Below are 17,109 nucleotides of genomic sequence, written 5' to 3' on the forward strand. Positions count from 1 at the left end.
GGTCCATGTTTTTTCTTTTGAGTTTGAGCACATGCTTGTTGTGACCCAACACCTAAATAAGTATTAGCTATGAACCAAATAACTAATAATAAGTGAGCTAACTTGCACAAATCATAAAGGGCATATCAAGCCTGTTGCTATCTATCTATCACAAGTTATATGGAAGAGCTTTATGAAATTGCTATAATACATTCACCTTATAGTATCCTTTAGATATTGCCTACGAGAAAATACCTGGGATATGAGGTATGATTTCACCATCTAACTTGTAAGCAACTCCAACTTTGATTTCCGTAAACATGTCCAAAATATCCAACTTGGTAAGTGCCAACCTAATTTTGGAAGAAAAGGCAATGTTAAAAGAGCAAAGTCTTAAAGGCTCTACTATCTAATTTGATTAATGCAGGAGTAAAGAAAAATTCATGCAAAGCTGAAAGTTCTAAAGCAATTCTGAAAACTGGTTAGGATTAGATTTTAAAGCGTGCCACACAGAAGACACTAGAGGACAACGTACACTGAGTTCTTTTGCTAGTAACTGTAATAGATTTTCACTGAGGAATTTTGCTTTCTTTTTTGATTGTTTGTTTTGAGACAGTCTCACTTTGTCATCCAGGCTGGACTGCAGTGGCACAAACATGGTCCACTGCAGCCTCAACCTCCCGGGCTCAAGTCATCCTTGCACCTCAGCCTCCTGAGTACCTGGGACTACAGGCGTGTGCCACCAGGCCCAGCTAATTGTTTTGTATTTTTTGTAGAGACAAGGTCTCACCAAGTTGCCCAGGCTGGTCTCGAACTCCCAGTCTCAAGCGATCCTCCTGCCTCTCGGCCTCCCAAAGTGCCGAGATTATACGTATGAGCCACCCTGCCCAGATCAGCTTTCTTATGATTGATGAACAAACAACATGTATTTGCGGGAGGACTGCCTGGAGTTAAAGTTGCACTGTGGCCGTGGAACACAGCAGAACTCACTACACTACATGGATGATTAAGATACATGTACATTTACACACATGCCAGCATCCCTCAGTTCTTCACTCTGGTTACCATCACCTCTACCCTTCTGGTCAGAAATTGTCAAAGAAGAGTGAGAAAAACCACATCAAGGACCTCTTCATGATACATCAAAATTTCCCAACAAACTGACCGGAAAACAGGTTTTAAAGAGAAAATCTGTGGAAATTAGATAACAAACTAAATTTGGGATTCTCGTCCAAAAATTTTATTTTTAACCTTATTGTTATTTACTGGAAGTTCAGTCTAACACAGATATGAACACATTTATTTACCTATTCATGTATAAGCATTAATAACAACTTAACTTTTCCTGAGCATTTTCGGTTAGCCAGGCAGTGTGCTATAGACTCTACGTTTCTCACCTAATTTTAAAAATACCCCTATGAGGTAGGTAATGCTGTTATATAGATTTTAGAGAGGATAAAACAGAGGCAGAGAATGATTAACTTGCTCAGCTACACACGCATAATGCAAGATCTGAGATCTGAATCCAGGAACTCAGACATTAAGCCCATGCGCTAATCACTAGGTACATCGCCTCCCCTCTGTACATGCTCATGGTGTTTGTGCTATCCACCTATCTATCCAGCTGTCTGACTATGTACCCTATTCTGCCTGCCTCTATACTTACATACATGTAAGAGTATCAAGATTCTTTTCAACAACCTTGGATGTCTAGGAGGATAACTTGGGGTCCCTCTCCTTGTGTACCCTTCCCCCTATATCTTGGTCTACTTCTGCTTGGCACTACAATTTCAATATGGAGTCTAAAGAGTGAAATTTTCCTATTAAGGTACTCCACAAAATTAAACCTATGGCCATTAATCATCTATGATTTCCTGAAATATTTTTAAATGTTTCTGAAGAATACTCACGCAGTAAATCCATTGATCATATGAGCATATTTGAGCAAAACGAGGTCCAACCAGCCACATCTTCTTTTCCTTCCAGTGGTTACACCAAACTCTCTACCTCTTGTTTGTAGTAATTCTCCAATTTCCTACAGAAGAGAAAATAGAACTTTAGGATTAGAATAGCAGTGCTATATATTTGATGGAATAATATATACTAGAGACCATAGCAAAGCCTCTGTGAGATAAACATCTTTCAGGTAATAACTAAATTGAAGATAGAATTCCACAGAGATGATGGATTTTATCTGAGGGAGGCGTTATTTGGAATGCTTCATTTACTACCATTTTTTAAAGTCAGTATTTTTTACAATGTTATACAGACAACTTCCTAAAATTTAGATTCACAGATTAAGAAAAAAACTGAGTATTTATTAAATAAACGAATCCAGCCAATTCTTCCTTCCTGGAAACCATAAGGCAAACATATCTAAGAAGTCATTGATATCATAATGCCCTTCTGAAGAAAACTAAGATCAAAAACATGCTCAAATATCTAAGCTAAGGTCACTTCCTACAATTTGTTTTTCCTATAATCTACCCAAGTCCTTGATTTGCCCCTTTCTGCTTAAAGCTATCATTTCATTATCTCTTATAGTCTGGCATCATTACAATTACACAGTTTTTGTTTATTTTTGTTGACTTTATTTTTTTGAGAAAGAGTCTCGCTCTGTTGTACAGGCTGGAGTGCCATGGTGCCATCTCAGCTCACTGCAACCTCTGCCTCCTGGGCTCAAGAGATCCTCCTGCTCAGCCTCCCCAGTAGCTGGGACTACAGGTGCTCGCCACCACACCCAGCTAATGTTTGTATTTTTTTTAATGACAGGGTTTCACCATGTTGCCCCGGCTGATCTTGAACTCCTGGGCTCAAGTGATCTGCCTGCCTCTGCCTCCCAAAGCGCTGGGATTATAGACAGAGGCCACCATGTCCAGCCAAAATTATGTATTTAGGAAAACGTTGTTCTGACCAATCTTGCAAATTGAGTGAAAGGTACAGGAGACAATAATTCATTAAGAAAAAAAAAGAAGAATGAATTTTTAATACATTTTGATTATTTACTTAGAATAGGCTTACATTTTCTTGCTCTGTAGGAAAGGCACCAATACCAACTCTAGTTGTATAAGCTTTCACAACTCCATACACTTCTCCAACATTTTGAGGGGGCATACCCAAACCAGTACAAACACCTCCAACAGTACAATTTGAAGAGGTTACAAAAGGGTAAGTCCCTAAAAACAGAACCAGACATTAAAATATACTATACACATAAACAACACATTTTAAAACAGAAATACCATTATAATTCTACATTTGAGTATATTTAGGTATCTAACAGATCTGAACTGTAACTGCCCCCTCAAAGTCCCAATGTTTTACTTTTTATTCATTTTAGCTGTAACGATATAAAAACGAGGTTAGAGCTTTAACTGAACTGCTTACCAGAGCGGCTCCTTGAATGCATGTACAGTTACTGACTCAGCTCTTTACGGTAGCTACTCACTTAATGGATTATGAAGAAATTTAATGCTGAAACTCATCTACATGTTTTCAGAGTTCCCTGTTAGTGTAAAACAAATATGACTCCCTCATATGAATATTTAAAGTGTTGTAGCAATCTGGAGTGACGGCAACACAAGAATTTTGTAGTATTCAACATTTCCCCAGCTTTTAATCTCTACTTAGGGAATAACCCTCAAATTACAAGAGCTAGTTAAAGAGTGGCATACTTCCTCACCCCCAAAGGTCTCATTCATATTTAACTATTCACTCCACCAAGCAGACACTCTGTTTTCTTTCCGGACTGGCTAGGCATAGTACGGTATAAAAAATACGTATCTACTATACAGAAATACACTTTCTTCAATAGTTTACTTGGAGACAAAAGCCCATGAAATGTCAGTAAGAGCTGAGAACAATCAGACTAATCGTGAGAAATCATATTTAAATGAAACGGTCAACAAACTAATGAGGCAGTAGTTTGAAGAAAGAAGTTAAGCATTAATTAACCTTTTGAAGATAAAGGAAATGCTCTGAATTCAGAGTCTCATGCCCAGGGAATTAATTTATATAAATAGGCTTTTATAAATCTTGCTTAATAATAATGTACACATTTTTAAAAGGTTGAATTAAAGATGCATATTCTTCCACAGAATTTATCTTACCTTACAGTTCCAGGCATTGAAACTGAACCATAAACCAATGAAAACCACAATTTACAGAACCTCAGACCTACTGAACTCAAATGTTGATTTTATTTTTCTAATAAAATAGGGAACTTAACACATGTATTGTGTGTTCTGTAATATTCCTTTAAAAAGAGTGCCACAAGATGACAAACTTTTATCATTCCTGAATATACAAGCTAAAAACATTGTTTTAAAACTCCTTAATGCTAACATTACTTATTTATATCTTAACTACTTAGGGTTCAGTTAAGCTCCCTTAACTATAAATCATATCTTACTTACCAAAATCAATATCTAATAGTGCTGCATTTGCACCTTCTACCAAGATTTTCTTTGGTGGTCCATGTAGGGCCTCATATAGGAAATAAACTCCATCTCTCACCATTGGTTTAATCCTTTCCATATAACCCTATACACAAAGACAACAACCAATTTCCATGTATATTAATAAATGTTTAACATAACCAGAACAAGAATAAATTACCTGACTTTATGACATGAAAACTGACAAACGCAAAGCAGAAAAGGACTGGTGACGGTGCTCACTCTATTGTAACATTTGGATTAGCTTTCATCTCTCATGCTGATTTTCCAGGAACAGAAAAGAGGCATTAGCTCAACAAAAACTAGAGATACATTGAAATTCAAAGGTTCTGTATTAACCTCACTGCAAATAAAACCCTCTCAGCAAAGTAGTCATACTTCATAAAACAGCTTTCAGGAAAATAAAAATAAATGACTATATTACATTGTGCTTTTAAATTTTGTGAGGTATTTGAAAACTTGCATTTATAACATAAAAACCACGATTTTTTAAATTTTATTTCATTTTTTGAGACAGAGCCTTGCTCTGTCACCCAGGCTGAAGTACACGGTGGGAACACGGCTCACTTGCAGCCTCGACCTCCCAGGCTCAAGCAATCCTCCCACCACAGCCTCCTGGGTAGCTGCACCACCACCATGACCACCTACATTTTTTTTCTTTTTTTTTTTTTTTTTTTTTTGGTAGAGGTGAATTTGCCCATGTTGCCCAGGCTGTTCTCAAGTGATCCACCCACCTCAGCCTCCAAAGTGCTGAATTACAGGTGTAAGCCACTGTGTCTGGCCAACCATGAATTCTGAAACTTGCATCAGAGTGATTCTCAAAATGTGGTGAGGGCCACAAGTTACACTGCCAAGTATGCAACTATTAGTGATTGATTGCTGTTATTCTTTTAAATTTTATCCCATTACTGTAACATTATCTATCTCTACACTATTACTAGTAGATAATGTCCAATACTATGTAACACATGGGCATTATAAAAATTTCTCAAAGCATTTAATTGTTAGTACTACTGCTTAACTTCAGAACTCCATTAAAAATGTAAAATAACCAAGAGCTTCCCCTAAGGCCTTATAGTATAACTGCATGAAACCTAGGTTCAACTATGTTTAAATATGTAGACTATTATGGAAATTCCAGAATCTACTCATGAACCCACCTGAGTGTGTTAATATCCACTGATAAATGTATAGATCACTCCTTGGCTCTAGCCTCCAATTTCTGACTTATTCCTGTTTTAGTTCTATTTTCATGCCTGAAATGACCACACTAGTCATCCCACTTGTTTCTTAAAGTTTTCTGGTTCAACATACATTACCTATAAGAATCTTCCTACCCAATTCTATTTATTATTATTCATCTACTTTACATTTATGTGGAACACATATAAAATGGAATTCAAAAGCCATACTCATACTTTGGCAAGTAAATATTTCCAAGTTGCTAGTCAAAAAGTTAAAATATTTGTTGCATAATAGACTGGGTATGGTAGCTCATGCCTGTAATCCCAGCACTTTGGGAGGCCAAGGCAGGCAGATTGCTTTAGCTCAGGCATTCAAGACCAGCCTGGGCAACATGGTGAAAACCCATCTCTACCAAAAAAAAAAAAAACTAGCAGGGTGTGGTGGTGTGCCCATAGTCCCAGCTACTCGGGAGGCTGAGGAGGGAGGATCCCTTGAGCCTAGGAGGTCAAGGCTGCAGTGAGCTGTGTTCATGCCACTGTATGAACTGTGTGACAAAGTTCATACAGTTCATACAGTTCTCGCTTTGCCTGGGTGACAAAGCGAGACCCTGTCTCAAAAAACAAAATAAAACAAAATATTTATTGCATAACTGAATAAAAAGAAAATGGCAGTCTATTTGTAACAGCAATCAGTGCACTGAAATGCAAATACCTAACATTTAAAACGTTCCTTGTAGGTCATATTTGTTTAGAACTTAGTGACTGGGCAGACCTAAGGTCTGCATTTATTCTAGAATGGCACATGAGGTTTGTAGATTCCTACTCAGTTCTGGAACTGATACTGATACTTATTTATAGATGAGAAGAAATAATAATCAGATTCACAGGAAACAGTTTGAAGTTCATCAAAAATAGTAAAAGGTGAAAGAATGGAGAAGATAGGAATTTCAACTACTGACCAATGTAAGCACCACTGACACCTAATAGTTGCCAAGAACAGACTAATCTTTGGTCAATTACCTTATTTGTCTCTTAAGAGTGCAGTGCTAAAGAAACTGGCCCTATGGGGTTATCCTTCCTAAACGGGTTGGTTAGCCTGAAAAGTTCTCACTCAGCCCTCTGCTGATCTACCCTCCAACTGTTAGAAGTGATTTTTAGATAATGCAAATCTAGTCTTCTTTCTGTTCAAAATTTCCTAGCAGCTTTTCATTATCTCCAGGATAAGATCTAAACTCCCTGTCATTGCACATGAGACGTATGATCTGGACTCTTGTCTCCTTTACTTCAGGTACTCCTCCTGCTCCCTACTCAGTATTTTATCTAAACCATATCATGTAAAGTCACTCAAACATACCATGTCCAAGACAAACAATTTCCTTTGCCAGTTCTTACCCAAAGCCTGCAGGAATGAAAAGATCTAGATGCCAATTTGGCAAACAAGTATTAAAAAGAACATTAAAGAGGTCAGAAAGCATTACCTTGAGTTTCTGTAATTCACCTTCAATGTCTATTTCCAAAGTAGGATATATAGATTTGTATTGGTTAGCTAGAACTTTAAACCTGAGAAATACAGATAAATCAAGACATTACCACTCTGTACAAAAATATTTAAAATAATATCATTTGATTTCAATGATTTCTGCAGATGGTAAATGATCTTAACAGCAAATTAATCCTGAAACTGACGTTACCTTCTGAGAAATAAAATTGAATAAAGGAGATCAGCCATATGAATACATAAGACATTCAAATTATTTTTTTACTCAAGTTTAGGCATAGCGACAATATAATTAAGGTGATATGTGTGTAGGGAGGGAAGAGAAATGGAATGACTAAAATCTGTAAACACAAAAGACTTAAATCTGAATTAACTGTATTATACTGTACCATAACAAACAGGGGCAGTTTACATGATACTTGTAAAAGAGAGAGAGGCAGACATTAGCAATCTTACATTCTTCAGTAAAGGTGCACTGCCAGGGCAGACAAATGTTACGTGGTTGATTGAAAGGGGATACAATGTCATTATAGCTTTGATGCCACTTGTTATTATACACAACCAACTCCCTATCACTGAGTCACTGAGTAGCTTTTTGATGACTACTAGGTTTCCCATGGAGATCTGGCTACAGAAAGCATGTGTTAACGTAGCATCTCTGTTTTTCAAGTTGAGCTTGGTATACAATAATTCACCAGCATCTGAGAGCTAATGATTTCTGGGTGGGAGGACGTAAGGAGTCTCCAGGCCTGAAAATGCAAGGATCAAGACCTTAGAATGTAACCATCCAAGGACTGCCACCGCCCCTGGAATCATTCCATTTCTCAGGAAACCATTGCATATTTCAATTCTTAAATATAGCTCTGCCTTTGTCTTCTTAGGACATTCTATGAAACCGCCGCCATGGTATTTTCCATGCAGTTAATCTGTAGCTAAAGATTAAGTATAATGTAATAAAGATAACTTGAACATTTCAAATCTTAAAAAGGCCAACCACCACTATTTTAACTAGAACACTGACTGTATCATTTTACACCCTAGGTTTTAAAAAAAAATCTAAAAATGCATTCATTCCTTCCATTTTCAAACACAAGTTCGTTACCTCTCAGAGAAGCCGTCAAAGTCAGAAACAAGGTCGCACATCCTGAGTCCACTCCGAGCAGCTTTGGACGAATAAACTGGGCCAATGCCCTTTTTTGTTGTACCCAAACTTAAAAACAAATCCAAACAAGCTTTAAGTTAGACAAGAAAGATGTAGGTCTTATGGTCAGATCATTACAGTGAATAAAGTTACATATGACTATTTTCTGTTTATATTATTTCTTGCTAAGTATATGTTCATAATCCTACTGATTTTCTCTAAAACAGGATATTCTAATACTTACTTTTCTTAAACTTCTGGTCTAGAATTAAAATATAAGGGTCTGTAAATGCTTAAACTGTACCAAAAACAAAAAACAAACAAACAAAAAACACACACACACATACTTTTTTCCTGCTTGCTCTTGTCTCTGTTGTTCCTGGATACCATCAGCTGCTTGATGAAAATCAAATACTGAGGGGAAATAAAACCACAGTTGTTGAAACAAAGATAATACGCAAAAGCAAAATACACTGCATTTCAAATTACTGAAGTTATAAATCCCTTCAGCCTCATTTCAGTATAACAAACTAAACACATTTTTAAAAGTGATAATGGTAGAAGATGATAACAGCAACTAGTACATTAAGATGAAAATCTGTCTGATCTTTCACTCTTATTTATTACAGTCTATACTATTTAAAAAACTAAGTCATTAAGAGGGTAATTTTGAAACATCCTGCCCTAAAATTTTACAAAGGTCAATTTACAAAAATACTCTTTTTTCTTTAGGTTCTGGACTCCTAGAATCTAGGGCTCATGTTGACACCTCCTTTTTCCTCACTAGTCTCGAGATTCCATCATTTCTCACCAAAACTGCAGTCTCCTAGTGTGTGTACCTCTTTCCATTCTTAGACATCGCTAATCCAAATGCTGTCATGCAGCCAAAGCATCTTTCCAAGACACAAATATGGCATTCACACCTCCCCTGCCCTTAAAACTCAACAGTTTTCCACTGCTCTAAAAAAAGACACAAAATTATTTTTATTATCTGGCCTCCTTGCACAGTCTACACTTTCATCTTATACTCATGCTCTGCCACCCGCACTGCCCTCTGGTCACACTGGCATTCTTTGCAGCCCTCAGCTACAAGGCATGTACTTCTGCATGAAATATTGCCTCTTTCTACACCTACACATAACTTGTACTCTTTCTCCCCTGCCAGTGCTCTGAGAGTATTAGGATCATGTCAGTTTAGTCTACTAGTTGATTTCCAGTGCAAACAAGTCCTCAAATATTTACTGACTGAACAAATAGCTGGTTTATAGAAGAGGCAGAACTGGAATTTTGGTCTCTGAACTTCTAACCAAGGCTTCTTGTTTTTTGTTTTGTTTTTAAACAGTTTTATGGGAATATAATTTATATAGCACAAAATTCACCCATTTAAGATGTACAATTTACTGATTTTTAGTATATTTAACCATAGCTTCTTTTTGCTAATGAAGTCACTGTTTCCAAATAATTAAGTTGAAATGTGTAGATGTTTAACAGAAAGACTGATATGAGGTTCTTGGGATTAATGGTAGCATCTGTGAAAGAACTATTTAGAAGCATTAGAAGACTGATATTGAAGTTATAGATGGTGAAGCCAGAAAAGTCTGATAACCCAATCTAAACCCATCCTCTGATTAACCCTGCCCAGAAAACCATGTATGTACTCTTCTCTACTTTCCTCCTTTTGAGACACTACTAAAACTGTCAAGGCAATCCTCCTGCCGTGCTTGGCAAGGTTAACAACCATAGCTTTTTATGATCAACAGGTTTCCCCGGTGCTGTTAGTAGGAAAGTTTTGATACTGTACATGCTAATCAGTTATATTTCAGAAACTAAATTTGTGTGATTTAGAAGTATCTAGTAAGCAATATCTGTCTTAGTGCCACACAGTTAGGTAACAGTAACACCTTTAAAGTCATATCAGTATACTGCACACCAAAAGATATCTACAAGAATGCTCAGGGTAACAGTATTTGTAATATCCCAATATTGGAAACAACTCAAATTTTCATCAATGGTAGAATGAATGGATTTTTAAAAGTGTGAAATGGTCATATAAAGGGATACTACACAGCAATGAAAAAGAATAAAATACTCTTTATGTAAACAATAATTTTGATCTGTAAGGGTCAGTTTATCATCATGTTCCCATTTTATTGCCCAAGCAATAGTCTTTCTCAGTTACTTGAGAGGCCAGAATAGTTCTGAAGGGCTGTTTCATTAAACCCTGAATTTGCAAATCAGTTATGACAAGATTGAGATCTTAGATTATACCATTCTCATTTCTTTTGAATAAAAAGACATTTGAAAGTAAATGTTTTGTTTTTTATGCTCAAAGAAATTTAAAAAGCAACTGATAACCCACAAATAAATGGTTGCTGCAAAGCAGGTGAACCATATTTTTCAGACATTAATTTAGCGCCCTGTCATAGAGCTAATGCTTTCCTTGGTTTTTCTAGGCCCCAGGAAGCAATTAGTGTAATCAGAATAATTACGTTCATAAGGCTTCATCACGGCATGGAGCATCAATGCCTCCACTATTACTGTTTTGAAACAACAGCCTTGGAATATCTGTTTCACTTTCTACAGCCTAGATATTGCAAACAAAGAAAACATCATAATTGTGCACCTTTAGTTAAGTTTATTAACAGCATTTTAAAAGTTTTAATTTACTATTATAGTTAAGTTTTATTAACATGATTAATGTTATACCATATTTAGTATGAGACTCAGAACATGTAACAGCCACTTTGCTTGCTTTCTCACATCTCCCGGAGGTCTTGGACTCAACTGTCACTTTTCAGTGAAGGCTCCCCGGCCACATTACATACAACTGTAGGCCCCTACCTCCTCCTTCAAACTGCCTGCCATTGCCTAGCTCCTTTCTCTGAGTTACTATTTCTCCTCAGAACTGAGCACTATATGCCATGCTACATGGATTACACATTTCTAGTGATATGATCTGTTTTCACTAGTACACGATATGCTCCATTAAGGGATGCTTTTGGTCTTTTCTACTGCTGAATCCTTAGTGCTCAGCACCATACCTGACACAGTAGGCATGTAATACATAGATATTAAATAAAAGAACAGACACCTAACAAATCTGGATTTCATATTTAATTTTTTTAAGGGTCTCAACCACTCATTAGGCCATTTTCCCTCAATAAGCATCTCTTATAGTACAAACTGAGTTATGAGATTCAGTGAACAGGGCAAAAGTTTAATGCAATAGGTCCTTGCATTAGTGTGCTAATGTAAAGAATTAGCCAGCAACTTAATAATTTTTAAGTTGCCTTAAAAAAATCAACTGCTTAAACCTTCTAAGTGAAATACTTGAAGGTAACTCAAGTAACGTAAAAGATGCAATTATAGCCCCTACAGCAACTACCAAAATTCATAAATTCATAAAACAAGAGGTATAGCTAGTAAGTTAACAGTGGGGATAATATTAAAAATGTTCAGTGTAAAAGAAAGCAGGAAAAGAAGAAAAATAAAGAATAAATAAAAAGAAAACAAAGAGCAGACATAAATCTAACCATAGTGATAATTAACTATAGTAAAAGTAAATAGTCTAAACATTCCAATTAAAGGATAAAATTGTCACAATGAATAAAATGCAACACCCAACTACATTTTGTCTATAAAAAATACATTATAAGATCCAAAGAGACAGACACACTAAAGATCATTAGAGGATGGAATGTGATACACCATGCAAATAGTAATCTTAAGGTAACTCTAGTGGCTATATTAATATCAAAGTAGATATCAGAATAAGGAATATTACCATAAAGAGGATATTGTGGTATTAACATTCATAGCTTATTAGATACTTTTAAATCACACAATAACAAATTTAGCTTCTGAAAAGTAACTAACTAGTACATACAGCATCAAAACTTTCCCACTAACAGCACCAGGGAAACCTGCTGATCATAAAAAGCTATGGTTGTTAATACCAATTCATAATGAGGAAAGGTTCAATGCATCAAAATCAGAACTATAAACATACATGAACCTAACAGAGCTTCAATGTGCATGAAGCAGAAACTGACTGACTTCAAAAGAGAAATAGACAAATCCACAATTATTGTCAGAGGCTCAACACTCCTCCGAGTAACTGACAGAATGCAGACAGAAAATCAGCTGGGATACAGGACTTGAACACCACTATCAAACAATTTGATTTAATTGGCATTTAAAGAACACGCTACTCAACAAGAGCAGAGCACATATTCTTTCTAGTGCATGAAGACCATTAACCAAACAGACCACATCCTGAGCCGGAAAAGAAGCCTCAACAAACTAAGATTAGGATCATACAGAGGATATTCTCTGTTCACAATAAAAATAAATTATGAATAGAGAGAAATCATGAAAATCTTCCAATATTTGGAAACACGAACATCATACTCAACATATAGGTTAAAATATAAATTATGTTATTTTGAACTGAATGGAAATGAATGTATAAATAATATTTGTGGAATACAGCTAACATAATTACATGTGTTAGAAGAACACATGTAATTTTAAATGCTTACATTAGAAAAGAAAGGTCAGGAAGGAAGAAAGGAAGGGAGGGAGGGACGAAAGGAGGGAGGAAGAGAGCGACGTCGGTCTAGAGTTCATGATCCAAGCTTCTAAAGGAACTACAAAAACGAGCAAATTTAAACCAAAGAAAGTAGGAAGAATAGAAAGAGCTGAACCCAGTGAAGCAGAAAATAGAGAAAATGGTTTTTTGGAAAAAAAAAAAAACCCCACAAAATCAATAAAATGGATACCATGAATAAAAGAGGGACATCACTGAAGACTACAAAAGTTACCAATAATTTGAGAAGTTAGACGAATACATTTATTTAGGAAACATAAATTACTAAAACTGACACAAGAAACAGAAAAATCTGAATATCCCAATATCTACTAAAGAAATAAAATTCATAATCTTCATGGAATTCATAAAAACATCCTCACAAAGATTTTCTATAAAACATTTAAACAAGAAATACTACCAACCTCACACACAACTCTTTCAGAAAAATAGAAGGCACCAAAATTGAAGAACAGACAACAAAACTAAAGAAAACTACAGAGCAGTATTTGTCAGGATAAAAAGAGTATATCTTGACCAAGTACAGCACTTAAGTTAGCTGTTGGGTGTACACATATATGAATAAAACACATAAAATTCTTTCCTTTGTGGACACAACCTGTGTAAGGCGTTTTTACTGATTGGGGAACTAGTGACTGCAAAGGAAATCACTTGCCAGAGGATCCATAATCAAGATTTGGATCCAGATCCCTCAGTTTCAAAGCCTATAGTTTTTTCCATTGCACTACGCTCCATATCACCCACCACACTTTTATACAGAATCTCATACTACGGAAGATTTTAAAAATCCTTGGAAGTAAATGAACATTTTGAAGCATCTATATGCCAGATCCTGTACTCAGTTCTGAAATGAGAATTCTAACACCTTAAATTACAATGGAGCTTACAGAACTGTCCATTCAGTGCCACAGTGACAGGGGAGTCTCTAAAGCAAAGACGGAAGCAGTTTCACAGCAACGATTTTCCAATTAGTTTTTTTATTTTTTTTTTTTATTTTTTATTTTTTTGAGACGGAGTCTCGCTCTGTCACCCAGGCTGGAGTGCAGTGGCCGGATCTCAGCTCACTGCAAGCTCCGCCTCCCGGGTTCACGCCATTCTCCGGCCTCAGCCTCCCGAGTAGCTGGGACTACAGGCGCCCGCCACCTCGCCCGGCTAGTTTTTTGTATTTCTTAATAGAGACGGGGTTTCACCGTGTTTTCCAGGATGGTCTCGATCTCCTGACCTCGTGATCCGCCCGTCTCCGCCTCCCAAAGTGCTGGGATTACAGGCTTGAGCCACCGCGCCCGGCAGTTTTTTGATTTTTTAACGATACTATTTACTCCTTTTCACTATTATAGAATTGATTATATTAAAATACATGTTTCTGACCGGGCAGTGGATTACGCCTGTAATCCCAGCACTTTGGGAGGCCGAGGCGGGTGGATCATTTGAGGTCAGGAGTTCAAGACCAGCCTGGCCAACATAGCGAAACCCTGTCTCTACTAAAAACACAAAAAAATAAGCTCGGCGTGGTGGGACATGCCTGTAATCCCAGCTACTCAGGAGGCTGAGGTACGAGAATCGCTTGAACCCAGGAGGCGGAGGTTGTAGTGAGCCAAGATCATGCCACTGAACTCCCGCATGGGTGATAGAATGAGACCCTGTCTCAAAAAATAATAAAATAAAATAATAAAATAAAAAATATGTTTCTTGTAAGACTTTTTAAGGACCCTAGGAAATGAACCTTATAGGCTTATAGTAACACACATTTTAAAGCACAACACATCCATTATTAACATATTACTACTAACACGTAAATTTTAGTCTGAGCTTATCTTCTACAGGCTCAGTCCTCTGTCAGAAATACTTTCCTTTAAGGACATACATTTATGGGAAAAAAATCATTATTAAAGAAATATAATTGTAAATAAAATAATAATATTCATTTACATTTATTATGGCTTAAACTACATTACTTTCCTTTTACTCTAGGCCTTTTTACCCCTTCCCATACTACTTTGTTGTTTTGTTTTGGTGGTCTAAAATAATTAAGTAACTCGCTTAACCTCTATGCTGTACCAAGGATGGAACTGTTAAGTGACAGACCCAAAGCAATTGCAATGAAGAAGGAAGATGGAGAATCCAGACAGGAACAGGGATATGTCTCTTAACACGATGTTCTTTCCAACAGGCTGATATCACCAGCATACATTTATATCTGCACATAGCCCAACTACCTGATTACATACGCTGATGCTATACGTTATTCAAAGGGCAGGTATTAGGGATTATTCTGTTTTGCAATCCTAAATTGTGGTATGCTGATTAAGATAGTGAATTTCACAGAGCAGACAACATAACAAAAAGCCATTAGAACGTTCTGAAGATAAGTAGTGGTTTTTATCATCTAATGCAGTGCCTTGCTTTATCCACAATAGGAACAATGGATACCAAAAAGCTACACATAAAATCACGAAGGTAAAAGAAGATAAAGTTGACTATTGGTAACAGAACAAATAAAGCTAATGAGTAGTAAGTATAAGCAAACAAAAACGCTACAAAAGTACTTCACAAAAACACATTTTTCCTTATACACCTAGGAAACTGCCAATAAGAAAGAATATTGGTAGGGCTGGAGGCAGTGGCTCACGCCTGTAATCCCAGCACTTTGGGAGGCCAAGGTGGGCAGATCACCTGAGGTCAGTAGTTCAAGACCAGCCTGACCAACATGTGAAACCCTATCTCCACTAAAAACACAAAAATTAGCTGGGCATGGTGGCACACCTGTAATCCCAGCTACTCAGGAGGCTGAGGCAGGAGAATCGCTTGAACCCACGAGGCAGAGGTTGCAGTGAGCCGAGATCACCCCACTGCACTCCAGCCTGGGTGACAAAGCGAGACTCCATCTAACAACAACAAAAAAGTATTAGTAACACTGTATTGCTTCCTATATGATAGCACAACAGTGATATATAAGTTTAAAATTCAAGTCCTAAGATAAGCTAACAAACAAAATATAAATATTTTTAAAATCAGAAGCTTAAAATGGGCAACAAAAATGACAACCTCCTTCTTCTGAAAACCAAAACAAAACCTTTTGTCCTTATCCAAATTGCACGTGATCATCTGGGACTGCAAAGCTGCTTTGTTTCCTTTGGTTTTTGTCTGGGTTATGCATCTATGTTAGTAATTATTCTGGAAATATAAAAGGTGCCTTTTAAATAAAAGTATTACTGATAATACTATCATAGTTTAAGCATAACCAGGTGAAATATAAACTACTCACAAGCTTAGTTTTATGTTAAATACAGAAGTATTCCACATTTTATCCAGTTATACTAACAAACAGCTATCAAAGTCTTTGCATTCAAGGATAACCAGCCTACTAATAGACAACATACAGGAGGACAACAAATATTGACATAAAACTGTTTTTCAGTAAAAACAAAAAATTGTTCTTTTCAGACTTTACAGATTAAGAAGCCTGTGGCACACAATGTAACAAAGAGGCCAGTTTCATATAAAAACTGTATGTTAATCCAATAGAGTTTACTTTAAATAAGTTATTTTATTTGGGTTACTAGGATTATACCTAGGATTCAAGTCTGTGGCTATTATCTGGAGGGACCATTATTTGATTTCTGTGCTTGGCTGATAAATACTGTTAAGTATCTTGATGAGGCTGCCTTTTAAATAGAGGCCAGTGTTAAAACTAGAGCAGCCACTGCCACAGGACACATACATATTTAAATACAATTTAAGAGTGCAGATCAATCATAGAGAAGTTTCCTATATGGTTTTTACTGATTTCTTTTCTGGTTATTGTCTCTTAATCATGTCACTGCTAATTAACAATTCTATTGGTTCTGAAAGAGAAAAATAACAGAAAAGAAAATCCCAAATTTATTGGTAGTGGCTGAAATTTAGGTTAGTCTGAACAAAATCTGAATCACTTAAAAAGCAATAATTATTACATTTTAGGCACAAAGACTCACTCTATCTGCAAAATGGTACACTTACTTTTACAAGAATATTACATGTACAAATAAATGTTCTTTGCATTTGATGTGGCTTATTTTTAAATAGAATTAGAGATGTCTTATGAAATACCACTTGTATTACAAATTTGCTTAGTTAACCTTTTTTTCAAATAGGTAAATTTCAGCCTAGACTTTGTTAAAAAAGAAAAAAAGTTAATAAGTTTTTTTTGTATTTAGAACTCAATTACTACAATCCATCCTACTTACGCTAAATAAAAATAA

At 36.3% G+C, this 17,109-nt stretch overlaps 1 protein-coding gene across 2 annotated transcripts in view; it reads right to left on the minus strand.

The window, feature by feature from the left end:
• The window catches only part of ADSS2 (adenylosuccinate synthase 2), a 43,766-nt gene that overhangs the window by 7,569 nt on the left and 19,088 nt on the right, over window positions 1-17,109 (minus strand). For both annotated transcript variants that reach the window (XR_641342.4, XM_003893680.5), the window contains exons 5-11: window positions 8,607-8,673; window positions 8,221-8,328; window positions 7,099-7,180; window positions 4,395-4,521; window positions 3,001-3,155; window positions 1,890-2,014; window positions 235-332 (exon numbers count right to left, since the gene is read on the minus strand). Coding sequence is in view for 1 of the 2 variants with exons in the window: in XM_003893680.5 (XP_003893729.1) it covers window positions 235-332; window positions 1,890-2,014; window positions 3,001-3,155; window positions 4,395-4,521; window positions 7,099-7,180; window positions 8,221-8,328; window positions 8,607-8,673 (762 nt within the window). In the remaining variant the exon portion in view is untranslated. The remainder of the gene's footprint in view (window positions 1-234; window positions 333-1,889; window positions 2,015-3,000; window positions 3,156-4,394; window positions 4,522-7,098; window positions 7,181-8,220; window positions 8,329-8,606; window positions 8,674-17,109) is intronic.

Source organism: Papio anubis, chromosome 1, assembly GCF_008728515.1.
Source record: "Papio anubis isolate 15944 chromosome 1, Panubis1.0, whole genome shotgun sequence".
In the NCBI taxonomy this organism is placed as follows: Eukaryota; Metazoa; Chordata; class Mammalia; order Primates; family Cercopithecidae; genus Papio; species Papio anubis.